Source organism: Buceros rhinoceros, unplaced genomic scaffold, assembly GCF_000710305.1.
Source record: "Buceros rhinoceros silvestris isolate BGI_N320 unplaced genomic scaffold, ASM71030v1 scaffold4858, whole genome shotgun sequence".
NCBI classification, from domain to species: domain Eukaryota; kingdom Metazoa; phylum Chordata; class Aves; order Bucerotiformes; family Bucerotidae; genus Buceros; species Buceros rhinoceros.
This window is the reverse complement of record NW_010426292.1, coordinates 73,380-100,151: the sequence shown is the minus strand read 5'-3', so window position 1 is coordinate 100,151 and position 26,772 is coordinate 73,380. Positions and strand designations below refer to the sequence as shown.

Sequence of the window (26,772 nt, the reverse complement as noted above, 5' to 3'; positions counted from 1 at the left end):
TACAGCTCTGTCTTCTGTCTGAGAGGACAACTGTATTAAATGTCACTCTCTTGGTTTTTTGTGTGTTTGGTTTGTTTTATTAAGTCAGTCTTTACCTGAGCAAGCAGTCAAAATGCAGCCTGAGAGTTGGAGTTCTCCTCTGGATGGGAAGGAAATGCTTTTCTGTTCTGGTCTAAATTGTTTGAATCTGTCTTTTTTTTTTTTCTCTCTCCTCCCAAAAGATTCTGGTGAGGCTTCTGATGCAAAATGTTCTCAGTGCCTGTGTCTGGGTTTGGGCTGCCTCAAAGGCTTTAGCTCAGTTTTTTGGTTTTGGGATCCTGGATTCAAATGTCCTATAAAACCCTGATTTGAAACTATATAAATCCAATTTTCCCCCTCCCCTTGTAGCCCTTAGTGATTTTTACAGATGTACTTTCAATAGGGACATGTAATTATGGGCCTCTGGGTTTGGCCGTTCTGAGCTGGATGTGTCAGGGCTTTCTCTTTTTTTTCATTTTTTCTTTTATTGTTTTTCCCCAAGCAGCATTGAGCACCTGCAACTCTCATTGACTTTGTTTGCAGTCTTGGGTGCTCCAAATCGCATTCAGGGCGTCCAAAGAGAGGCCTTTCAAACCAATAGCAGCTCTTGGAAAACTCTGGCCTGTGTGCAGGGAAGGGGAGGAGAGGATTTTTTTCTTCTTGCCTCTTAGATGAAAGAAACACTGCAATGGCTTGGCCTCTGTGGAGGAAAGGAAGATGAATGTAACATAATGGACTCCGGTGAATGTCAGTGCTTAGACTGATTTGTTGGTTAATTATGAGACCTTTTAAGCTGTGAACCTGTAATAAGTGATGCACTAAAGCAAGCTGTTGCTTCACCCTGACATTGTGTGTATCAAATGGCTGTTGCCTTTGCAGGCCAGTGTTTTTGGTACCCTTTCCCTGCATTGCCCCAAGGTGGGTTGTAGTAATGAAGAGACAAGCGTGGTACAAGTTGCTGGCCCAACACAATAAATTAGGGTATGCTACATCTTCCTAATCTCTTACAAAGCTTCTGTCTGGGTTACATTTCTAGAACCTCCTAAATGTAATATTAAGTGTTTGTTCCTAATGGCCTGTGAATTAAATTGGCAGCAGTGCTTTCTCTAGAGGGGCTGACCATAAAGGTCCAAGTGACTTGGTAGAAGGCAGATCTGAGTGCGGGAGCTCCTGGCTCAGCACACATCCTGAGCACTGGGAGCTTTTGGGCCATGTAAAGACCTTTGAAAAACGCTGCTGAAGTCTCTGGGGCAACCTGATTTAGCACTGACCTAGAACAGCATTAGAAAATGAGAAGAGCTTTGCGCTCAGTGCACCAGTTGACATGCAGAGGAGTTGCAATATCCTTGCAAGAGATGTGAATAATTGCTTTGGGAGTGTGGGGAAACTGCTGCTCCCCCATTCCTTTGACTCTGGGGAGGGGTTGCAGCTCATCTGCTGTGACACTGGGGGAAGAGGAATGAAGTTGAATCAGCGTAGCTGAGATGCCATTTGTGGATGCTGCCCTGCTGGGTGCTTTATTGGCATCCTGGCCTGAACGTTCCAAGTGACGTGCTTATCCATCCCTGTGAGGGATAGATGCTCAGGTCTGGCTCTCTCCCTTGGCTGTCCCACCTCCACATGCTGCCTGGTCACCTTTTGGGACTGTTTCCTCTTCTCTGCTTCCTGGTACTTGCTGCTTGCACAGCTAGGGCTTGGTAACAGTGGGGTTTTGGGATGCTTTTTGTCTGCTTACCCTGTATGAGGAGGAATGTGAAGCAGCTCTCTGACCACAGTGGGCTGCATAAAGGGACTTTGTTCACAGCCATCTTCTTGCCTGATTTTAGAGCAGCAGAGGAATGCTTCCTTCTGTTTGGAGCTGGATATTGTGGGATTGTGCACATGATGAGTGAAGGAGTATGCCAAGGGAGCTGGTAGTTACAGCCTCTAACAAAGATCAGCTTTATGACAGTTGCAAAAGTGATGGGGTAAATAAGCACATATTTCCAGGGTGTGCTGTGAGAGTCTTTTAGATAACAAATAGCTTTGAAATGTAGTTTCCTCCACAGGTGCAGATACTACTCGGTCTTTAAGCAAGAGATAAATAGGCAGGCACTTTTAAATGCAAGCACTTCCCAACAAATCTGACTTGTGAACACGTATTCTGTCTTGACCACAGATGTGCTGGGAGCAGGCTCTTGGGTGTGAACATGGCTGTCCCACACTGTCCGGCAGGAATCCCACAGCTGCCACAGCTCAGGCATGTGCAAGCACAACACGAGCTTGGCCGATCGCAGAAACGTTTGGGGAATGCCTCTGACAGCCAGTGTCACCTCTGCCCTGACCTCTGCCTTGCCAGAGTGCTCACCTAGCTAGTTCTGTGCTCACCCCTTACAACAGGGAGAAATTGGATAAGTTCAGAGCTTAATAGGAGTTATAGAAACATTTATTGCTGCAGCTGATAGGGGTTGTAAACATTTGAGACCTTCTGAACCAAATGCGGTAGTGTGGCCCATCCTTAGCTAAACAGAAGGGAGACTTGTACCTGTCTGGGGCATCTCTGCATGGCAGCCCCGAGCCAGGCTTCTTCTTGTGCAAAGTGCTATATAAACACGCAGCCCTTTACTTGGGCGTGATCTAACAGCAAATGTGTTAACCTGCAGTTGGCTCAGAGACCTGGTGCTTCACTGAAGCAACTGAGGCTCTGCGTGGGCATGGGTGTTTGCTGTGGCCTGAACTGCTACTTATGCTGTTACCTTGGATTTGTGGGACTTTGCTTGACGTGCCGCAGAGCTGCTTTAGAAAGCTGCCTTCATATTTCTAAGCAATTGAATTGTTGCTCTATGACCATCTGTCATTGCTGAAGAGACCTCAGCACAACTGTAAGGAGTGGTTACTGTGGACGTATTCTGTACGCTCACAACAAATGGTCTCATCTAGGTCCCTCCAGAGACCCTCTGTAACAAAAAGGGAAAGGATTACTTTTCAGACTCCAATTTGTGGATCACATTAACCAAGTGATCAGCAGCTTGTTTATGACTCAAAATAGGCATTACTTCTATACAAGTATCCATTGTGTGGCTTTCTCTCCTCAGAACAGAGTAAGGGCAGAACTGCTGCAAGTCTAGTAATGGATATTTGCATGGCATGTTACAAACCACGAATTAGGTTAATCCACTCTGCAAACCCTACCAGCTGCCATCTGTGCCTGGTGAACTAATTAACCCTTAAGACATCTGCTAATCCTGATGTGGCTTGTAAAACCAGTTGGAGTATGTTTCTCCCCAAAGATGTCTCACAAGCACATGCCTTCTGGCTAGAGCAAGTCTCAGACTCCTGGAGCAACATGATCTTGCCCTCTTCCCTTGCTATGATTCTTGCTGGCTTCATGCCAAAGTTGCTGTCAGACCCTTAGTCATGAAGCTGAAGCAAGCATCTGGGACCTGGTGTTTGGTGGCAATAAGGAATTGGTGTGGGCTCCATAGCTGTTCCAGAATGAATCTTAGTGTTGCTTGATTACTGAGAAGGTTCCCCTTGAAAACAGTAGGTTAGGCTTGGTGGAAGAGATGCTGCTTCACCTTTGCTTTCAAGGCTAAGGCATGGATCTCTGCCACCTGCCACGTAGGCAGCCAAGCCCTCGTGCTTACTGCTTTCAGTGGACACCAGCAGGAGCACTGCTGGCCACCTCTTTCTGAAATGATGGCAAAAACCCCCACTGCTTGCTCACTACTGATGCTCTGATGGCCCTGCTTGCTGCTGAGGGCGCAGCTGGCTCCAAACTGCTGCTCAGAGCTTTCTCTGGCACTTTGTTGCTATGTGGTAGGATGCTCCTTCAAGTGAGGGGGAATAAACTTAAAAAAGGCTCCATCAGTACTGCAGTGTGTCCTTTCTCTAGTTGGTTGGCCCCTGTCTGCATCAAGCTGACTGCTTTGGCTGAGACTGCCAGCTGAAGTCTATTTAAACAGCCCCTGTAACTGAGAACCTAAAGTATGAACTTAATTTGGTCCAAGGCAGTGTTGCCTCAGTAAGGATGCTAATGAGGCTTGGCTTCCTCAGCAGAGAATGCTTTCCTTCAGCTTGGTTCCCACGTCCAGTTTTTTGGATTAGCATAATGTGACAGGACCCAGAGAACAATCTCTGCTTACTTTCACTGCTGTAATCTACAACTAGGAAGGATGTATCTGCTGGCAAGTAAATAAACTTCAGAGTCCATTGAAAGCTACTTCTCAAACTTTTTATAGAAACATCTGTAGTGCTCTCTCTTCCCTCAACAAAGAAGTTAGGTGGAGGAGAGAGAACAGCAATGACAGGAGTGGGGCCTTCAAGTGAAGAACAAGCGGATGGTTGTAACACCACTGAGGGCCCTCACGGCTGATCAATTTGTGCGATTGCTGCCTGGGGCTTACGGGTGGAGCTGACTGCAAGAATTGTTTCTTTAGCCTAATTCTTCATTACTAGGGAAACCTTCTTCCTCCCTCTGGCATGCTGAGAGTGAGTGCTCTGTCAGCTTCAGGGAAATGCCCTAATTGCTGTTTCTTTGAGTTATCGGGGATAATTTTTTCTGCTTCCTTTGTAATTACTGAGAGGAAATGGCTTAACTTTTGGCTTTCTTTGTCTTTACAGCTGAGCTATGCTCATCACTTCAGAGCTTAACCTTTCTGGTCCTGTCACACAGCACGTGTCTAGCCTGCACTTACAGCTCCATGGCATGTCTCACTTTTTTTTTATTTTTATAAATGAGATTTATTTTCTTAACTTCAGTTTGAACTGCCTCCTTGGAGGCAATATAGAGAAAATGAATGGTGTGTGCTAGCCCTTCTGTGCTTAATCATTCAGCGGGGTCACAAATGTGTGAGCCATTAGCTGGACCAGCAACACTGCATGGCTGGAACTGTCTCTACCTGTTGCAGGACTAAGGTGCTGACCCTGGACACAAAGCTTTGTTGGTGCAACTGAGTGTGGAGTACTCTGCCAGCTTCGTAGCAATGCCGCAGGCATTTAGCTACATGTGGGTACAGTGAGAGGAGGGAACATAGAGCCTCCAGCCCTGGCAGATGTTTTACAGTATTTGTGGGAGATGGCTGCAGTGAAAGGAGGAGGAAAGACCTCTTCAAGAGGGGCATGGTGCTGCCTTTCCTTTGCCTTAAGGTTGTGGCAGTATTGATGGGATGTTATCTGGAGCGGTGAATGCCCCTTTGATGCTATAAGAGCTGTGAATGCAACTGCAAACATGTGGTGGGTATGCCTTAACTTACTCACTTGACTCTTACATCTGTCTCAATTTTCCTCTCAGCCAGAGGAAGCCTGAACCTTTTAAACAGGTTCTCAAAGGGGCCAAATCTAAGAGTGTGTTACTAAAGATGTTAAAAAATCCAATTAACTAACATGGTGAATCCCAGCATGAGGCAGTGCGTCTTCTGTCAGGGTGGTGACTGCCACAGATGTCTTAGGGCTACTTGTGCGTGAGTAATGAAGCAGGCAGTTCATTATTGCTTAATGAATCTGAGCCCAGGTGATAGAAGCAAAGCTAGAACATGTTTTTTAACTCGAATGTTAGTTTGAGTCATTCTGCTCTCCTGGTGTTTGTCACTGAAGTCTATCTCCATATACTCGATCTGAAAGGAAAGCTTCAGCTTCGAAGGTTAACCTTTTGCCTTTTTAAGGTGGCGAATGGGGATCCAGGTTTGTCCAAGCCCATGGCAAGGTCCCAGGAACATCTTAAACCATGCAGCTTGGCCTTGGTGTCTTAATCCTTGTAAGAAGTCTGTGGTGACATGATCCCTGCAGACTGAGGCATGTGCTCTTGTTTGTGTCCTGATGAATCGCACATGCACGCTGTGTTCCTTGCATTATTTTCTACAAGTAGTGCAGAAACTGGCTCCTTGGTGCCATGTGGCCTGTTGATGAGATTGGCTGGACGGGGTGGTTTGCCAGCTGCTATTTTGTGACTTCACAAGCGTGTGCTGACAAGATTGCTCTTCATCAGAAATCAGGATCTGTTCATCATACGATTAACCTTCTTGGCTGTATGTACTAATTACTGCCTGGAATTTAAAAACAGCAGATTCTGGCAGAACATTTTGGTTCTCACATAGCTTTTCTCTTTTTTTTTTTCTAAACAGGAGGATAAAGGATTTAGTAATAAAAGAAAAATAGAGTAGGCAGAAGCATAGCAACTGAGGACCAAACAAACTTTAGCATATAATTCCTGGGGATGGACATCTTGGGCCTGGTTCTGGAAGGAGTTAGTAGCTAATGATCTCAATGTGCATCCTCAGTTCAGTCCTTGAGGACAGAGCTTCCTTTTCCCATGATGCAGAATTATTCTTCTTCAACTAGTGAATTTGCTAAACTGTATCTTCAGTTTATTGGCTTTTGCCTCCTGCCATAGTTCCCAAAACAACTCATTTTCTTCTCTGATTTTTTTTTTAAAAAGCCTGTAAGTATCTTCTTTTTTTAACAAGTTCTTATAATTGAAGGAACATACACTCTGTGTTTCTTCCAAAGCAGGGCTATTGCTCTGTGTTCAGATGTGCTGTCACAGAGCAGGATTTGAGGAAGAGCTTTCAGCTAAGTCAGGCAGATTTCCTCTCCTTGCAGCATCTCTGTGTGTGACTCAATTCTGCATCTTCAGTCAAGACGTGAATCTGTCCACTCCAATCCCACACTCCAAATCCAGCCTGTGGTATTCTGGCAGGAGGAAACTGATCTGATATTTCTCCCTGTACACTGTATTTTTAAAGTCACTGCTTAAACTGAAATGCTTTGGACTGCTGCCTGAGGCTACTCAGGGGAAGAGCAAATAGGAGACTTTATTCTGCACTGCTTCAGTTTTCTGCTGACAAGACATGTGGCCTGTTAGATGTATAGGATCACTGTCTCCTTCTATCTAGGTGGCCCATATGCTGGAGTGGGAGGAAGACGGGATAAGAGAGGAAGTGTTGTTTGTGTATTGTGTGGGTTTTTTGTTTTGCTCCTTGGCTCTTAAATTGAAGTGTGGGGACACGGTACAGGATTAGGGAAAGGAATGTGTTTGTGCTCTTTGCCGTTCCCAGTTCATTGTCAATGCTGCGCAGAGCCCTGCATCAGGGAGAAAGGGCAGGGAGGCTGGGCGGGCAGGGAAGGACTGCAAGTATGAGGTGGGGCTCAAGCACAGCCATGGCAGAACAGCATGTACATCTGCAAATGTCTCGGAGCCTTCAGCTGAGCACCAAGAAAGTGCTCAGTACCTTAAAGGATGTGATGGCACTTCTCATGGTTTTAAGGAGTCCTCTCTTCTCCATCTGCTCCCGTTCTGCCTTCCTCCTTTGGCTGTCCTTGGCAGATGGTGTTAATACTGCCTGTGTGGGTGTTTTCTCTCTTGCACTGAGAGCTGTCTGGTATCAGATTTTGATTTTGGTAAGTTGGATAAGGCAGGTGAGAAATGCACTCAGGAGCTGGAGTGGAGGGTGAGGATCCTCAGCTGTTGCAGGAATCTCTACGTGGCACAGATGGGTCTGTCTGGCTAGGAGGAGCAGACCTCTTACCTGAGTGTTTTAGGTAACTTTGTCTCGGGCTGGAAGCACCTGCAACTTGAATCTCTTGTGAGAAGGAAACGTGGTTGGCAGTGTGTGTGTCCTTAGGCTATTGAGAGCACTCACCCCTAAAACAGCACTTCCTAACTGCCTTCGGCTTTGTTCGTGGTTTTATGCCTGTCACATCCTGTCTGGCCTGTGGCCAGGTTGTGTGACAGGCAAAACCCTCACCAGTCTGCTCTGGATGGTGTGACTCATCTAACCAGAGATAGCTGGAAGCAGTACTTACAAGGTTTTTAGCAGGAGTTTTAAGGTATGCATCAGTTGGCCAGCTCAATCTGCTGCCAGTTAAAACAGGCTGCCTGGACATGCCAGTGCTGCGGTACGTTTTCTGTGCTTGGCAGCATGACTTCTTCGCAGTTGGGATTTGAATCTTGGTGTTTTTTGAGCCACGTGTGACTCCTAGTGTGCGTATATACTGGTGACTTTTCAGATGCAGTGGCTGGGGCTTCTGTGCCCTCCTCCTCGGCAATGTTGGAGGCTGTTTTTTTTCCTCGGAGGAATGATGCTCTCAGTTTGTACAGCTGTAGATGTGGATTAGCATTCAGATATTCTAGGCATTTCCCAACAAAACAGGGAGCTGCTACAAAACTGTATGTGCATGGGCTGTACTATAGTGATCATGTGGGTAGCAGTCCTTGCTTGCCATGTGGAAAGGGTTAATGTAAACTATGACTGCCAGGACAAAACCTAAATAATCCTGGATACTTTTGGGTCTGTGAATGGGATTAGGATCGGTTTTTGCAGAAGTAAGCAGAGTAGAAAATTGGGACTAAGTTTTCTTTATATCTGTGCATTTAGAGTGAAGGACTGTATGGAGCTGTGGAAATGCAGCGGGTGAGCCTGTTGCTGTGCAGTTTGTCAGGCACACAATATTCTCACCCCGCTGCTCTGTTCCAACTCAGGAAAGGGCTCTCTGGTTGTGGATTTCTCCCCTGCAGGAGTGAGTTATCCAGATGATGAATTTCTGAGGCACGCTCAAGTCACGTGAAAGCCAGATGTGAACATTTTCCAAGCAGTGTGTGTGGGTCTAGCGTATGCTGGGCAGCTCTGCTTACGTGGCAAGTGGAAGTGGTCTGAGATTGGTCTGCAGCGTGGTGCTGGGGAGGCAAGGGGCCTCTGGGGAGTTCCTGGAGTGGCCACTTCTGCTGGGGTGAGGAAGGTGCTCACTGGGCTCATCACTGTAGCTTGGCACATCTGCCCCCTCCCTGCACAAATGCAGCATCTCTTCCCAAGTACAAGCCCTGCACAGGCTGTTCTGAATAGGCTAAAATGAAAGGCCTTATTTAATCCCTGCTGCCAATATTCTTGCAAATCCAGCTGAAGTGCATGAGTATATTTGACAATCTACGAGTCAGATATTTTTTTCAAGAAGTAGCCCTTTAAGAAACTACTTCTTGAACAGATGGTATAGGGAGTGGAGGTGATGTTCTGCTTCAAGTATATACAAAAGGAGATAACTCTGCAGGGATGAGAGGTTTACTTTAAAATGCAGTCTCCTGGGGCGGGGGGCGGAAATTGAATGTATCTCTGTATTCCTTCAAGGACTATCTTAAAACAGTTCCTTTAAACATGATGCATCAGCATTCTACAGACACAATATTAAGAAAAACTTATTTAAGCTGCTCTGGTGAGGCACAGGAGTGGCTGCTGTTTGCCCAGCAATCACAGTAGCGAAGAAATCTGTCATTGTGGTACCTAGGAAGTGTAATGGCTGATGAGGCTAACCCTGGGTCAGACACCGGGCACAAATGTTGTTTTTGTTTAGGTCCCTGTGGAGCCTGGAGTGAGAAACATCAATGGCACATTTCAACAGGGTGCGTTGAGCAGTAGCGGTTGGAATAGATCAAAACAATTGCAGCCTTCCTGTGCCATCCTCCCATTTCTCTGGCTATCTGTTGTTTTCTGCCTAATTGAATGAGTTAATTGTGTGAGCCAGGAATGTGTGAAAATAGTTCCAATTCAGAGTAAGGCTCATCTGCATTTTTCTCTTTCCAAGCTGTTTTACACCCATGTTGTAGAGCTACTTGTAGACTCTGCATCAGAGTAATTTTCTGATAAAAGTACTTCCATTCCTGTAACACCAAGTATTTCTCTCACTCCTCTAGTGTAGTACTATTGTATTTATTCCCTTCCCATTTAGCCAAGGTGTCAAGCCTGTGCTGAAGGGGACTAGACGAGAGAAACGTGGAGACAGGCTAACAAGGGATGATCAACGGGTCTGGGGGATGAAGGTTTGGAGATGGCTTATAGGGGTATGGGGGAACACAGCATGGTGCTCTGTCTGCAGATGGGAGCAGAAACAAGCCCTGTGGTTTTCAGGTTCCTCATAGAGCTTCCTGCTCTTGATTGTATGGATGGCCAGCCTCAGGTTGTCAGGTGGAGGAGGTTGTTCCTCAGCTTGTCTAAAGAGGGCAGAAAAGAAGTGATGAGGGGAGAGGTGGAGACAAAATCTCAGCAAGCAGCTCCAGAGTTGCCAGAAAAGGCACTGAGAAGACTGAGCGTGACACCCCTGGTGTTCTCTACCTTCTCTGGTGAGTAAGATGTCCCTCCTGAGTGCTCAGGCCAACAACCTGGCCCTTCATTTATACCAACCCCTTGGCAGGCTTGACCTCCAAAATCTAGGTTGAAATAAAGGCTTAATTTCTGTTTTCTGTTCTGCCACATGTGACGAACATTACAGTGAACAAGGCTTAGGCCACTTCTAAGAAATGAACACTTCAAAGGAACACCCTGGTCTGCCCACTTCTTGCTGACTTATCAAATACCACTGTTGGGATGAAAGCACCCCCGTTTTTCTCCTAATGTATTTCATTTCAATAGTGATGAATGGAAGCAGCGTTTACTTCCCTCAGCTCCAGCCTGAGGGATCACTGCCAGTTACTGGACCGCCAGTGAGGTTATTTTGGAGTGGAGGACTGAGGGTTGACTTCCAGGAAGCCAGTATAGTTTTAGTTTATTTCGATTGTATTGCATAGTCAGTCTCTTTTCACTCTTCCAGTTAAGATTGGAAGGGTGTATGTTTGGGGAATGAATCTGCAAAATGTTCAGCTCCACTTGGTCCTTGAATAACTGAGCCACTAGTATCTGATCATGGAGAGGACTAATGATCTACAGAATTGATCACTGTTGGAAAGAGGCGGTCTTTTACATGTTGGCATCTCTTCAGCATAGCCACTTGTTCTTATAATTCTTTTCTCAGTATTTTAAGGAGCACCTTAACAGCTATAGGGAGATTTCAGTATTCCCAAGTGATGCTTAAGGTAGGACTTCATGAGAAGAAAGGAGTTTTGTAAATTAAATGGACCTAGGACTGTTACCTCCTGTGGAAGTTGCCTTCCATAGAACAGGCCATGCCTGTATGCTTAAACTGTTTTTACTCTCAAAAGCAAGGTAGCCACATCCAGATCACTTGTTGGGACCTGTCTTTGGCCCATACTAACTTCCAACTATGTGCAGAAATCATTTGGGGCAAGGACTGCATGACCAGAACTACAACTATGCTGAGACTCGTGACCAGTATGATCCAATTCCCCAGAGATACTGCAGGAATATTGTTGGGCAACATGTAGCTTAACAGGCGAGACAGCTGTATAGACACTGGTTTAAAAACAATTTGTTATAAAGGCCCCTGATATTCACAGGTTGCATATTGCTGGGGCGCTTTAGGAGCATTAAATAACAGATGCTGAACTTGGCATTGAACTGAACGTTTTAAGCAGTGTTACTGACAAAGTGAAGCCTGCATCAGTAACTGTTGCTGAAGTGCCTGTGGAGGAGTAGTTTCTCTGCACCTCCTGGGCCAGGACCTAGCTGGATGTGCGGTACTGGTGGGTATAATGAATGTGGCATCTCCTGGATTTTGGTAGCATTGAGCTCGTGCATTCGACTCTAGACTGGCTCTGGCTTTTGTAGGTTTTCCTTGATGCTTGCTCTGCTCTAAGTGCACACAAGACAAATAGTCTGCTGCTAACATGAGATGAGTGGGGCTGTATCACAAGTGTAAAGCACTGGTCCCCAGCAGTCTGGCGCCTGTTCTTTTGCCAGTGGTGGGAGGAGCAGCTAACAAACCAGTCTCACTGGCAGCAGAAAATCTTCTGGTGCAGTCTAAAAATCATCCATTTCATGCGTTCCGTTCACCACAGTAACCAGCTTAATTATGTCTTTAAAGCATTTGCCCCCAAGTCCTTCCTTGCCTTGCCCAGCTGACCCATCTGAGGGTTGCCCACCTCCACGGTGGCGGCTTGGATGGGATGGGGTCCAGTAGCTGCTTCCAGCGACACGCCTGCTCCGCTGCTATTTCTGTGCAGTGTGGCTCTGACAGGAAGCCTCCTCTGTGTTCTTCGCAACCGCCCCAGCCCCATGGCTTAGCTGTAATTTATGGACCCGTGTTTCTTCTGAGCTTTTAAAAATAATTCCGATCGGAGGGGTTTGTTCTGGCTCCAGCTGAAGCTGGCAGCAAGGGCTGTGGGGGCTGGTGTTAGGAGCAGAATCAGGATGGCATTGCCTTAGGAGTGGCTTGCTTTGAGGAGGCAACTTTATTTTCCCTTCCAAATACGAAGCTCTACCCCCCCACGCCTCCAAGTCATCTGAGACCAGCCATCTTGGGCTGTGCTGTGATGGGGAGAGAGAGGCAGGAAGCAAGGGTTTGTTCGTTTACTGTTACCAATCCCACTGGAAACAGGCTCCAAGCCCCATGCAGAATTCCAGTAAAACTGTGTCCTAAAGGGGGAACCCGGGGCTGTTCAAAGCTTGTGTTTTGTTGGCTTGGGCACAGCATGCTTCTGGGGCCTTTGACCTCCTCCCTGTACCCTGGCTCCCTCCGCAGCTCTTCGTCTGAGCTCTCTGTGAAGTGGAATCCATCACTAATGTCTGATATTTTTATTATTTGTAGGGGGAACTCTTAGAAGCTGGTAGCAATTAGAGCTTAAATGTCTTGGAATAAAAAGGGGGGAAAAAAAAAAAGCCCCAAGAAGGGAGTTTAATGCTAAGCAGATGTGCAGGAGCAGCTGAAATATGCTAGCTGTCTTCTGCTTCAGAAGCAACCTCATCCACGTCTAGCTGCTGTCAGGCTGGGGCAGCCGAGGAGTGCTGCTGCTTTTGTGCTGCTGCTTGCGCCTGGAAGCCCACGTTGGGGACCTGTGGGATTGTTAACCAGTTACTACTTAGATTGCCCTCTTATTCTGGCTTAGACAAATGATTTTGACAAGGAGAAAGAATACTTTGTTAAATAAATTAAAAAAAAAATTATGGTAGCTAACAGTATTGCATTTTATGGTGGGTTTGGTTCCATGAGGTCTCACATGGGACCGTTTCTAGATATGGTTACTGCAGATCTAGGTTTAAATTCCCTCTCTTCTTGGACAGACAGATCCAAGGTAGCTCTAAGCTTGAGTTAAGTGAAACTTATTCCCTCTGTCTTAAATTGTTGGCTGTTTCAACCTTTTGCTGCCAGCTTGGATTGGGGCAAAAACTGTTTGAAACCTTCCCAGTCGTTCCTGTAATTCATCTTCTTTATTTATCGCTGCCATATTCGGGTTCTTCTGTCTGGGAAAAGATCTGACAGCTGACTGAAGTTCATAATCCTGTTCCTGAAGGCAGTGGAAGTCTATTCAAAAGCTAATAGACGAGTTGCTGACAACTCCTTCACACCCTTTTCCATGCGTGCCCTGCGTCTGTAATAGAAACATGCTGTATATTCCCTCCATAAGCGAGAGCACAAGTTACTCTGCCAGATGATTTCCTGTTGTACTCTACCAATGCAAAGCCTTTATATCTTTTTTTCTTAAATAACAATCCAAAGTAAATTACTGTAATTTACCATGGTATGTTTTGTACTGGATTGTAACAGTGCAATGCGTGGCTTTGGGAGTTAGATGGCTGGAAGACTTCAGGTTTTTCTCCAGATTCCCCCTATTGAGAACTTACTGAAAAGGAAGCAAAACACTGAATCCATCTGAATTCCATTTTTCTCTAATGCAATGAAAATTGTGTGCCTGATTTAAAGGAAGGATTTCAAAACCTCACTGTTCGCTTAGCGCAGAGGAAACACAGCAATGTGTTTCTTAGACCTCTGGTTTCCAGTGGGAAGTTTGGAAAGCTGTTCTTATGTTTTGTATTACGCTAGCAATTTCTCCATTACATAGGTACTAGGAATCTATTACCAATTTTTGGCTGTCTTCATAATAAGCTGCAGGTCAAAAGACAGTAACAAGTCAAATAGACAAGGCCACCAGTATAGCTTGACCGTCTCTCTAAGTGACTGAAAAGTTATCTTCTCTGCTGTTAGACTGAGAGGTCTGGAACTGGGTTCTCCACTGCAAATGGGTTTTTTAAATTGCATTTGGGAATTGTATGTCAGAATTTAGGAAATTCTTAGCCTGTCATATAAACATTTCTCATCCCTTCTCCCAGGCAATGTGAGAGTAACAGCTGTCCTCATCTGCCACATCTCACAGAAGGGGAATGTTTCCTAGTTCTTATTTTGAAATGGGGGCAAACCTACTAACTCTTAAAACATGCTTCCACTGCATTCAAACAAAAAAACCCCACTACTTAACATCTGAAGATTATTGCCAGAATCCCAAGCCAAGTATTTACACCTCTTTTCATAGAGGGGGAGGGAAATTTTTTGACCTTATTGGTAGCAACTGTATTAGCTTTCTTCTTAACCAGGTCTCTGCCTTATTCATTGGCTAAAAAAATGGTATTTCTAGTTATACTTTGAATGTACCTTTATTAGGGCCTTGTACTCTTTTCCATGGAGTATTGTTTGTCTATTGTTACTTTCCTTAATGCTGTTCTAGGGTAACGAAAAAACGCAAATGCCTGTAGAAACTTGATGTGTTTGCTAAAGCTCAATCTCTGTGAGTTGCCTGTTGTTCTTCTGGGGATCATTAACAGCTGCAAAGTTAAATACTTTTGCAGGTCTGAGGTTTAATAAGTCAAACCGTCTCTAGGTATGCATTTCCTGTCCTATTGGGAATAAGCTCAGGGCATATCTTATTCTGAGATTTCAAAATCGGATCACTACAGATCAGTTTCAGAAGTTCTACAAGTTCCCTAAAATGTAAAAATTGACTGGGTAGTTTGTATGACTTGACCTTTAACTGAGTCCCCATCACGCCGACACCATTCTTAAGAAAAAATTAACATTTCTTTCAAAGCTGCCTTGACTAACTTTCAAAATTTCTGATATGACTGTTTTCTTGTTTCTCTGACTACTTTCTCTTTTCATGGCTGCCGCCTTCTTGGATTTCAAGTTTGGATGTCCAGTTTGTCTGAGACTCCAAAAAAGAGTGCTACTCCAGGTAAATTCTTGTGTCTTGGTGTCCTGCATGCTGCTGAAAAGAGAAGTCTGTAGTTCAAACTGTGTGTAGTTCTGAAGTTGTCTTGAATGTGAGTGTCTGACAGTAGATATCCAGGATCTGTTTTCTGCTTGTGTACTGGTTTCTCGTGGTGCATGATTTCTCATAAGAGAGAGCTTTGCTTTTCTGACTGCTGCCTCACCTTGATGTTGCTGCTAGCAGTGTTGTATCTTCCTTGCCCAACTCAGATCCACAATCCAAAGCAGCTTCCCCTCTTGTGGTGGATTGACCCTGATTGCAGATTAGTACCTTCACAGCTGCTCTCTCGCTATCCCATGTGGGATGGAGGAGAGAAGAGCAAAAGCAAGAAATCTTGTGTGTCGAGATAAAGGAGAAACGTGACTATGTGCTCCTTGTTCTTCTGAAATGCTCCTTTTATTTTCCACTTAAGTAGAAAGTAACTTCTGGGACTCTGAGAAAGGTGCAAAATGTTCATGGGAGCATCAGAATCCTTGTCACAAGGAGTTGGGAAGGAGGAAGGAGCAGGGAAACAACTTTTAGGTGAGGTGTCATGGTCTGGGGAGAAATACTCCAATATAAGGCAAAACCTAAGCTTTATAGTGTAAAGAATCAGGACTTCTGAGTAACCAGTGGATTTCTTTTGGAAACACTTGTCACCTGATGTGGAATATCAGAAGAGGCTTTTTTCTTCAGACTTGGGAAAAATAATCATGAGCCATAGACCCTGTGTCGGTACCGGATGCCTGATCACCCAGGCGGTTCAGGCTGTGCTTAGGTCTCAAGACAAGGAAAGATGGAAACACTCCTACAGCTTTCCATACCTGATTTGGTACATATTCAAGTTCATGCCCTGTTCGAAGTATGTGAACAAAGTCCCACCACCCTCAATGGATGGGTGCTTGCTTGCCTGAGGTTGTTAGTAAGCCAGACTGCTGTGATGGCAGAAATGCTATCCTTGACATAGGTTGACTATATCCCTGGGGGTGTTCTGCCTGATCTTAGCAGAGCAGGTCTAATTTTGAGGTGGTAGTTGGACGTGAAAGTGCAAAAATATCTGAAGTATTCAGTCACAGGAGCCTGGTGGTTGATAGGTCACCAGGAAGTTCAGATGGAGAAACAGAACAAGCAGGAGAGAAATGTGGTGAAAGGGAGACAGAAGAGGTGGTGTCACTTGTGAAGAATGACAAGAAGCCCTTAGATTATCTGGCTGGGGGGTGAGGTGGGGTTTCTCTGATTCTCTACATCTGATGGAATAGTTTCATGTTGCTATGTGTAAAATGACAAATTGAATTCCAAGGCTTTTATCTTTCCTGAAGGGCAAGGAAATTAAATACTTAATAGATAAAAATTTCTGCACTTCTGCTGACTGCTTTTAGCTAAATGCATGTTGCTAGATTGGCCTTAAAAATCTGTGCAAGTGATAGGGCCAACGTAAGTGATTAATGGTGTTGTATCGTGCTCGAGAAGGTGAATGTCGGTGCATTGTCCTCCTCACAAGTCTTCTGGTACATCTGGCAAGTTCTTAGCTCCCAATGCAGTTCCAGTTTACAAGGCTTTTCAGTTCTCATCCAAATGAATCACAGTTTTCAGTACGGCTGCTCTTCAGCCTGGACCTCCCATGGACTGTATCTAATGTGGCAGGCTGATGGAATTTGAATACAATCTTTACCCACATAGTACATATATGTGTCCTAGGATGGGAGTTGGAGACTAGAACAGAAGCTGGTGTCATGCTGCCCAAGCTCCAGCTGAGGGCATGAACCTGCCCCACACAGTAGAATCTCCCACAGGAGAATCTAATAAAGGCTTGCAAATAGTTTAATTTCCTACTCTGGAGAAAGATGGGTGCCATACAGCCAGATCCTGAGAGGTGCTGGGGTGGGGGGGAGCACTAGTTTGGGTCACCCCAAATGCCATTAAGTTCCTTGGCTAGCCTGCTGTGGAGTAATGTGAATGCACTGCACCTCTGAGCAGTGCAAATGCCAGAGTATATAGGTGACTTCAGCCTGGTGGAAGACCCTGTCTAGCAGCTGTGTGAAAATCTCCAAGCAGTTTAACAGATTGGTGTGCAAAATATTTAAGTACCCTTGATGTTGCTACCTGTAACCTAGTTGGTTGGAATGACTGTTCAGAGAGCCAGCTTTCCGAGAAGGAGTGGAAAGAGGACTCGACTTTTTTTCCCTCTTTTCTTTTTTCCTTTCGCCCTCCTGATTCTAATTTTTCTTGGCTCTATCTTAAAACCTAGAAGATCAAAAACAAAAAATAAAAATCCTGAGACTAACAAGCTCCATTTGGCAAGGGTCAGCACTGAATTTCTACATGTGTCAGGATTTTGTTGGAAATGCTGCTGAGGACTGTAAAGAAGGAAGAAGTGAACTGGAGCACTCACTTGAGAGAGTGCCTGCCATTTACCATGGGCCAAGCTTGTTCCTCACTTGCTCCCTGTGGGGACCGTGTTTTGCTGCTGGCTTTAGCTGTGTGTCAGACACATACTCAAGTGCTGGAAGCCACAGTTTACCTTAAAGCTGCCACTTGTCCCAAACTCTTGAAGGCTTATGCAGGTCTTGGTTATTAGAAGTGTTAGAACGTACTATGCATGCTTTATGCCTGGCAATGAATCCAGGCATCAGGTTATTTTTCTGCTGCTGTGACTGGTGGTAATGCTTGGGCTTGGGCTCCCTGTAGTTAAACAGCAGCCCAGGGGCCAGGAGGGAGTTAATGCAGCTCGTGGAGTTACCATTATATCAGATTTCTGCTGGGAGAATTACAAGAAATACTAGAGTTTGAGCTGCTCTGTGAGGAAGCTATTGCCCTGTGTCAGAAAGGCTTGCAGAGCACGTGAGCGCTGTGCAGTTGAGGAAGGTGTATGTATGGATGCTCACTTATGGAGAAACTTCTTGTACATTAATTATGGCTGCTAACCTGGGGTGAGAGGGTTTGCATGCTGATCTGGCCATCCCTGGTGGTCAACCTCGTTTTATTCTCAGGCATTCTTTGGGATTTGGACAAATTTTTAGACCAAACTTCTCTGGCTTTGAGTCTTCTGAAGTACTTAAGTGATCAGATCAAACCCTATCCCTTTCTGCTTTCAGTCCTGTCTCTGCCTAATAGCAGGGTGTCACCTGCTTCTGAAAATGGCACAGAGTTGCTTTGCTCTTCATAACAGAGCTACCTGGCCGAGCTCAGGAAAGAACTACAGAAATGATAGTGTATAACCCACTTGATAGACTTATCCAAATATTTATTTTCATCTGCAATGAGGCAAAGGGATTTTTATCAGTACTATTTCATTGCTAAGACCTGGAGACTGGACTGGTACTGAAATCCTTTGGTCACTATGGGTGGTACCGAACTTGTCTCAGTCCTTAAAGATTTGTGGCTTGGGACTGCTTCACCAAGAGCTGTTGATCTTTGAACTTGAACACTGCTAAAATTGGGGGGATGCCTGTCTAGCAGAAGGAGTAGAGATGAATCCTCTTTCCTACTGCCACAAGATGTGAGTGGCCTTTTATGTCCAAGAATAACTGATGTGCAAATATAGCCTGAATTTTGGTAAGTGGGAAGAGGACTGAAGAGTGACAGGCTGGAGTGCAGGAGTATCCGGGAGATAAGTCAAAGGCCTGATCATTTGCTTAGGGCATTTTAAGAACAGCAAATAAAAAAACCAAACGAAATAAAAAAATCACGCTTTATAGAAGAGAGATCCAAAGCTTAGAAACATGGTTTTGACCTGAATCCATATTGTAGGAGACTTCATCAGTCTCATCGCACTGCCTACTCTAGGAACCGGTTGTTTTTAGGAACTGCTTTTCTGAGACCCCTGCAAGATCGTGAGCTCTCATATAATCTCATATGCTTTACGTGGTAAAATCTGGTTTTTATCTGCTGTGCAATAGATACTTGCACAGCAGAAAAAAAAAATTGCAACCCAGTTTTCAGTCAGACCTAAGTGCACTATCTTAAAACACTTGGGGACAGATCACTGGTGGAAGGCTCAAAGAAAACAGGCAGTTTTAACATGTTTGTTTATCATAGTGATATGGTCCTCCTAAGAAAGAGAAGAGGTAAAGTTACCCAGGGGAAAAAATCCCTGTGTTTAGAGCTGCACATATGATTGTTATGAGGGTATAGACTGGTTTGAGGATTTCAAGTCAGCTTGCTGCTCCTCTGGGTATTCTTTTTTTCCCTCCCTCTCCAAAAGGAGTTTTCCAGAGATAGCAAAGGCTTACTTACCCTTGAAGGGTTTGCTTTAACAAGAAACTGCAGCTCTAGATCCAAGCTTCCGTGGTTGCTCCTCTGTATGTGCAGAGAAGTGTGAAGCTGTGACTTTATCATATAGAAGGCTGTGACACTCAGGGATGCTTTCTGCCAGGCACCCCTGCATGCTGACCCTGCACATGTCCTCAGCAGTTGTGCCCAGGTCGGGAGAGCTGGACTACCTACCAGTTGGTTGTACGGCTGTGAATCATTCTCATGGCATTCAGTGACCGTTTCTGTGGTTTTGGCGGCTTCTGCAAAACTTCCACTGACCAGCCCAGTGCTAATTCATTTAGTCTGAATGTGTAAACATTTGATTGATAATCATAAAAGGGCAATATAAAAGCCTGTGCGCTGTATGGTTTGAAAGACCAGACGTGTTTATAGCCTGATAACAACAGAGTGCTCTGTCAAAGATCAGGAGTCTCAAATTTCCATATCCAGATGATTTTATTTTTGGAGTCCAGTTGGTGGTTTTAATTTTTGGCTATTGCAAAACCATCATAGGTCTTAGCTGTTGCAACACAGGAGGAGGAGGAAGACGTTGCTTGGAACGGGTGCTCTGTGCTCTTATTTAGGAGGCTTTCACAGTAGTTGCTGGTCTTGGAGTACAGCGGCAGAATGATGCTCCCTCTTCACTGCCTGCTGAGGGGGACAGGGTGCAACTGTGTCCCTTAACAGTGACAGCTGGGAGGGCACAGACAAGTTCCGATGACATTTCTGCCCAGCCCCAAGAAGGGAACTGCTGAGGTGAGGAGCAGGAGGATTGTAAACTGGAGCCCTATGGAGAGGAGGAGGGGTATCCTCAAGACTTTAACCAGGAAACGGACTCGAGGCAAAAAGAAACGGAGAGGCAAGCAAACTCTTATTTCAGACAGCGGTCTATCGTGCGCTCTGCTCTGGGGAGGGCTTACAAGCTGGCAGTAAACCAAAGCACTAATTCTGCTTTTTTGGGGGAGAGGAGGGGAGCTTTACCTGGCACATCAGCCTTCTCCCATCCTCTGTTCTCCATTTCTCCTGCCAGGGCTGAAGAGGCTTTTTAAGAAGTGGGGACGTCGTGTTGGGGGGTACTGCAGTGTGCATGTGAGCTTGCTCTGGGGAACTCGTGTCCCTCTTCTCTGACATGCTTCACACTGAGCAGGCTGTTACTCTTCAGTGCAAAGCTGTGTCCTGTGTTACAAATTAGACCTGAACTAATTGGCAGGGATGTGGAATTGCCCATGGCAGCTGGTGTAATTGGTGCTGCGCTATATGTGGTGCTGCCTGTCTTGTTCTTTTGAATCCCATTTGGGGTGTGTGTGTGTAACCTGCAGTCTGACATACTAGCAACGTTGTGGGCATCCCAAGTGTTACTGGGGAGTAATTCATTTAATGATGCTTGTGGGAGATGGAAGGCTGGAGAGGGTTAAGTTTGTTTTTTTTTTTCCCTGCTGACTGTGCCTGAAGGGACTATAGTAACAACCTAAACCAGGCTATCCAGAAAATGTTTAATGTTTTGATACTGGGAGGAGCTGTTTCTTTGTCATCTTCCCTCCTCTCCTTCCTCCTTTACCCTGAAGTCTTCCTCACTGTGTAGTGCCTAATCCTGGGCAAGCATCACTCCAGGAGCCACAGGGACCCCAGTCCTCCAAAGGAAGATATCCTCTAGGCATGATCTGCTGTAGCTGTAAATGAAGACGTTTGTTTGACCTTAATTACTTGCTAGGCCAAGGAATTCATCACCCTATCTTTTTTATCTTAATAGGAGCCCTGTAACAGTTACACAAGTTTCTGTTAAAACAGTCTCTTAATTGTACACCAGCCACTGTAGTGACAAAGAAATCCTGCGGCGGTGAGTACCTTCTCTGAGGCAGGACAGAGTAAACAGCATCATGAAGCCTTGCTGGGTTTCGGATATTTGAGTGCAGATATAATCTATCTTGCCAGACTGTTGTAAGCCCATGGTTTGTTGGAGCCAGACTTGCAGAGGTGGATTTGAAGTGCTGCTTCTCCAGGTTTCCTGGCAAGGGCACTCCTCTGGCATATGGTCTCTGGCTCAACCTTTGTGGCTCGTGGCAGAGTGTTTGCCAGCCTGTGCTCCAGTCTGGTGCTCTCCTTGCTCCCAGCAGGGACGTGAACATCGCATGACCACCACTCCTGCCACCAAGCCAGTGCTGTGTTTTGTTTTGTTGTTTTCCTTAGTCTACTCCCACAAAAACTGTCTAGGAGATTAGAAGAAAGATTAAATCTGGTGTGTCTATTTAGCAAGCTTCCTGAATGTCCCCTGCTCCCTTTGGCACTCTTTGGACCCTCCTTTGGCCTTTCCACACACTGAATTCTCTGCTGATGGACATGCATAAACATAAGGCCATGACGGCTGGTTAGAAAACTTGTATTTACCTCAAAGACTAAAGTAGGGGTTGTAGGTGTTACTTGTGTAAACACGTTAAAGGAAGATGATAATGCTGCGCCGTTCCGGCCTGGAGAAGAGACTGTCTGTGAAAAAAGGGAAATCATCTCATCACACTCCAGATAACCCAGTTAGCACTGGTTTAAACCAGAACACACAAGTCCCATGGATTCGTCATGAGCAGAAACATGATGCTTATTTGGAGCAAACAGCTACAGTGAAACTTTTATTATAAATTTCAATGTTGTCAGTTCATGGTTTTCTCCTCCTGTTCCTGCTACTGGCTGTGGTTCAACAGTCTATACAAAACCTAAATCTCTTAAACACAAACTTCTAGAGGAGATGACTTCTCTTTAAGGAAAATTAACCTGCGTAACCTGAGGAGAGCCAGAGGCACACTTAGGGAGCAAGGAAGTCTTCTGATTTTCTGGATTTCTCAAATCTGGTCCAAAGGGAGGCACAGTGATAGGACTTCCTTTAAGGAAATTGTTGAATTAATTGCTTCTTTTCTTGGATTTTCGTTTCACAGGATGCTGATTTAATGGCTGATGCATTCTTCACCTCTCTTTTGGCAGGGATACTAATTATTTGTCTGTAGAATCACTTTGCATCTTCAGCCCAAATGCATATGAACATGCTGCCTTTGGAAATACAGTGCTGAGCATCCTGTGCTTGGCTGTCAGTCCCCTCACTTGTCTGGTGGACAGTTTCAGACCATGCTGCTTCCTTCTCATCTCTTGTAGCCAATTTGTCATCAGAAATTCTGGAGACATGGAGTCTGCTCCTGGCTCTGCTCTTGTCACGTGAAATGGGACTCTCATCAAATTGTACATCTGCTTCTGTCTCCCCATTCCATCTGCGTCTTAATCTAGAGAGACAAGAGCTGCCTCTTAATATGTAAAATGTATAATAATGCTATTGGCCGAAACTCCTCTGCCTCAGTGCATATTGCTATAATTCAAGAAACCTGTGAAATAATTTTCCATTAAGGCATGTTGGCTCTTAGGCAGAAGTTTGTAGGTGCTTTTTTCTCTGGTTTGACATGTTGAAGAGTGTATAAATGAGGGCAAATTAAGAAATCCTGATGTCCTAAAGGTTGTCATGGATTTTGAAGGCAGTTTCCAGGCAGAGCGCAGTCAGTCCGTGCCTGGGCTTGGGAGTACGGAGGCCCCTGTCTGCACTGTTTATGTTGCACCAGAGAGCTGAGATGTCTCATACAGCAATTCGCAGCGCAAGGAGGTCTCCCTCCACGACTAGTACTGCAGCATGCCTGCCTTGCTGCTACACCCCAAAATGCACACTTCTGGTTTGGGGGTGGAAAAGTCAGGAAAAAAAAATAGATAAACAAAAAAAACCTCCTGGAGCTTCCTCTTGGTTTATGGGGCAAGGCAGGAGAATGGTTATTTTGCATCTTTTTTTTTGCCCCTGCTCGTGTGAGAGCCTACTCTCATTCATAAATGGCTCTGATGGCTGAAAGCCCTTGGTATAAAGAGAAACCAAACAACTGGAGAGGTTGGCTCCGAAGGTTTCAAAAAGGCACTGAAGGGCCGTGGAGAGGGGGGAGCTGAAGTGTGATGTGCCCCTGTCCTGCTCAGGGCTGCTCCGCTGCTGGGAATGCGGAACTGTGGAGCTGGCGGGGGGCAGGCTGTGGGGGTGGCCGTGTTTGAGCAAGGATCTGGCGCTATAACTCTTTTCTTTTTTTTTTTCTTGTTTCAAGTAAACACTCTTCCCCGCCCTCCCCTCTCTCCCTTCACCCCACCTCCCTCTCTTTCAGTCCAGCTCATGTGTTTCTATTTAAGGGCTGCAGTGCAGACGAATATGATTGGCATCTACAGCCCCCTCTTGACTTTCAGCTCAAGCCTTTAGAGTGGAGAAGGAGCTGAGCCGCCAAGGGGAGAGCTGTTTTTTTTCTTTGGGTTTACTGGGGGGATGGCTCAGCTGTGGATTTATGCTGCTTCTGCCCAGGATTTTTCTCTCTGAATGGGAGCAAGGATTGTGGAAACCATGTTGGGAAGAGGTTTATTTTCAGAATCCATCATGAAACTTTGCAACTAATTCACTGTTTTCAGCTCCTTTTTGTATTTTTTTTTCCTCCCCTTTTTTCTTTTTCTTCTCTCCAATGTCCCTCTGTGCTGCTGGGTTGTGGGCCAGAGGAGGCTGTTTCTATATGGCCAGCCATTTGGGGATATGCTGCGAGGCAAGGTTGTTTGCTGATTCGCTTGGCTCTGGTGACAAGTTGGCCTGTCGTGAATTGGATGGACCGAGGTCGCTCTCAAGGAGCCATGGCTGGAAGCTGGCTTACGGCTTGCTTTTTCCCTTCCCCAGGTGCTGATGCTAGCTCCGAACCCATGATCCTGGAGCAATATGTGGTGGTGTCCAACTATGAGAAGCAGGAGAACTCTGAGATCAGCCTCCAGGCTGGAGAGGTCGTGGATGTCATAGAGAAAAACGAAAGCGGTAAGACATGTTTGCTGCTTTTCCGTCTTCCGATGGTCTGATTTTTGCGTGTGTCCCTCCTCTTTCGGTTTCCTCATCACTGCTTGTAGCTGTACGTTAGCTCCATCTGGTATTACTATGTCTGGCTGAGGATGTTGAAGTTTCTCAATGTTGATTTGGGCTGGGGTCCAAATGTTGCCTTCTACTGTAAGAATGTTTCATAAGTTTTGTGCGTTAATTAGCCAAAGTACGCTAATGGAAAATGAAGGTGAGGGAGAGGAGAATCTGCACCTAATGAAGCTGATGTATAGGAGACTGATACAGTTGCCCTGCTGTATCTTCAAGTCTCTGTCAGTATTTCCATTACCAACTCCCTTTTCAGAGGATTTATAGGATGAGTGTTTAAAAATTGCTTGGGATGAAACTTGGCTTGACAGCTCAGCCTGTGGCCCAGAGCTTGGTAGGGAGGGGAGGGAATGTGCGCAGATAAACACGTGGCTGTGCACTGTTTCAAAACTCCTCGCAGAAGTGATAATTGGGGAATTTTGGGTCAAGGAGTTAGAGACTGTCATGTAAAAGCAAGATAAAATCCCTTCTGCCATCTGTGGAACAACCAGGTTCTATTTGAAAAATGAGGTTTTTGGCAAGTGTTTGTATAGATCTCTTTTGTGTACTTTAACTCTTGGATGCCCAGTAGCTTTGAAGCAGGCTGAACAAACGCAGGAGACTGTGTACATGTGAGTGGCTGGAGAGGGTTAGCAGCTGGTTTGAATAACTGCCTGTCTTCAGCAGCTACCCCTCCTCCTCTCCAGCGCTCCTTGTGTATTAATCCAGAACTGTTGTCCAGGACTGCTTTCCAGCCCACTCGTGACTGGTGTGTCCTCATCCAGAGTAGCTGCTGGCATCTGAAGCTCTTCAAGAGAAGGCTCACATCGCGGTAGTTCCACACGCAGCGGTCTCACTACTGGCGGGCTCTGGAGTGTGCTGGACATGACAGAGCTTAAGGAAGCCAGGGTGTCCTGATCAGGGACTCAAATCCATATTCCAGAGCTCTGAGTCAGGTTATCCACAACGAAAGCTATGCTTTGTATATTATTTTTCTTCTTTTCATGGAGTGGCAATTTCTCTGCTGTATTAAGGCCTAATGCTTGTTAGACTCAAAGTGGTGCAGTCAGCTGCTGGTCAGTGATTTAGTTTGGTGTCCAAAAGGATGGTGTGTGGAAATGCACTGGCTAGTGCGAACAGAAATGCATGTCTCCTGGACACTGACTGTATCACTTGCAAAACTGGTAGAGGCCAAAATGCTCATCTGCCCCACTTAAAGCAAGCATTATGATTGATGGGGGGAAAAAGCGTTTTAACTTCTTCAACTGTGTTTGGCCTAGTGGGCAAGCATCCTCCCTTCCAAGCCTGAGGGCTCCTCATTGTCAGTAGGTGTTACGGCTGTTAGAACAAGGTTGGTCGTTGAGGCAACTTGCAGTCATGTCCATGATATCCCTGTCTTGGATAATGGCTTATGGACCCAAGGGAATTAGGCTGTTAAATAATGCAAGAAGTGTCTGAATTCCAAATTACAGCTCCTTTGTGTTTTCTTGTAATGTGGCCTCTCTGTCTTGTACAGTTGGCATTGTGTTGTATGGAATCACATGATGTGACATAAATGGAGAGTGTGGGGGTTTGAATTTAATTAGTGGGTCCAGACATGTGACTCTTTTAAGGAAACATCCTTAAATTTAGATTACAATTCTTAAGACCATATCCTGATGCTCAGCAGCTACATTTCTTAGTGTCCATGTAAACCAGGAAGGAAATCTAAAGTCCATGCTATGATCTTGCCGTATATATATGCATATACATATATACATAAAGATACACAATTGAGAAAAAAGAACAAACCAAAAACAACAACCAAAAAAAAACCCAAACCCCCAAAACATAAGTGACAAATTAATGATGCAGAGAGCCTCAATGGCCTTGGATGCTTGTCTAAATTGTTTTGGCAGGAAAATCATGCTTTGTTTCAAGAACAGGACTCCAAACCTACACTCTCACTCTCCTCTAGGTTAGGGATACCATAGGAATGACTTTAATACTATGACCTCTTGTCTCTTCAGCTGTAGCTGAACCTATGAATGGCATGTAAACTAGTAAGAGTTTCTCAAGTGTCAACTTCTAAAACTCATGAGTTGTTGTTTGAATTTGGGTATCTGTTTAGCGTAGGCAAGCAAGCTTAGAAAATGTGGTTATGACTTCTAAGAATATGAGGATATACTTTTAAAGAAGATGGAATTATTGGATTGTGTAATAATCCACATGACTGTGCAGTTATGTTGGCTTGGTGAGTGTAATGAAACTAGAGCTGTGATTGTATTAATTAAGCTCCTTCTTCTCCTGATCTAGACAGATGTGATGTAAGGTGACATCCGTAACACCTGCAGCAGGGACAGTTTCTCCAATGAAAGGAAGAAAGTATGGCTAGATAGCTTGCTAGCTGCATGGCTGAGAAGTCACATCAGACTGGACAGTGTGCATTGGTTGTGCTGCTGGGCCGGTTTCTCCAACTTCCTTGTGTCTATGCATGTGTGTGACATATCATATGTCTGGTTTGGGCTTTTTTGAACTGTAGTTCGGGGAAGCCAGCTATGAAAACGCACAGATGATGACTGCTTGATTTTTAAAACCTTGCCTGAATAGGATTTCTTGCTAATGCCTAGGGGCGCTAAAATGGTTCTTTCATTTCCTGGAGTGGGAAAAACCTTAACTTGGCTCTCTTGTATGGCTTTGTAGGGAA

General features: G+C 45.2%; 1 protein-coding gene across 1 annotated transcript in view; it reads left to right on the top strand.

Annotated features, from left to right (window-relative positions):
* The window catches only part of SH3PXD2A (SH3 and PX domains 2A), a 211,095-nt gene that overhangs the window by 123,959 nt on the left and 60,364 nt on the right, over positions 1–26,772 (top strand). The window contains exons 7-8 of the mRNA XM_010141451.1: positions 14,834–14,881; positions 23,871–24,002. Of these exons, the coding sequence (XP_010139753.1) occupies positions 14,834–14,881; positions 23,871–24,002 (180 nt within the window). The remainder of the gene's footprint in view (positions 1–14,833; positions 14,882–23,870; positions 24,003–26,772) is intronic.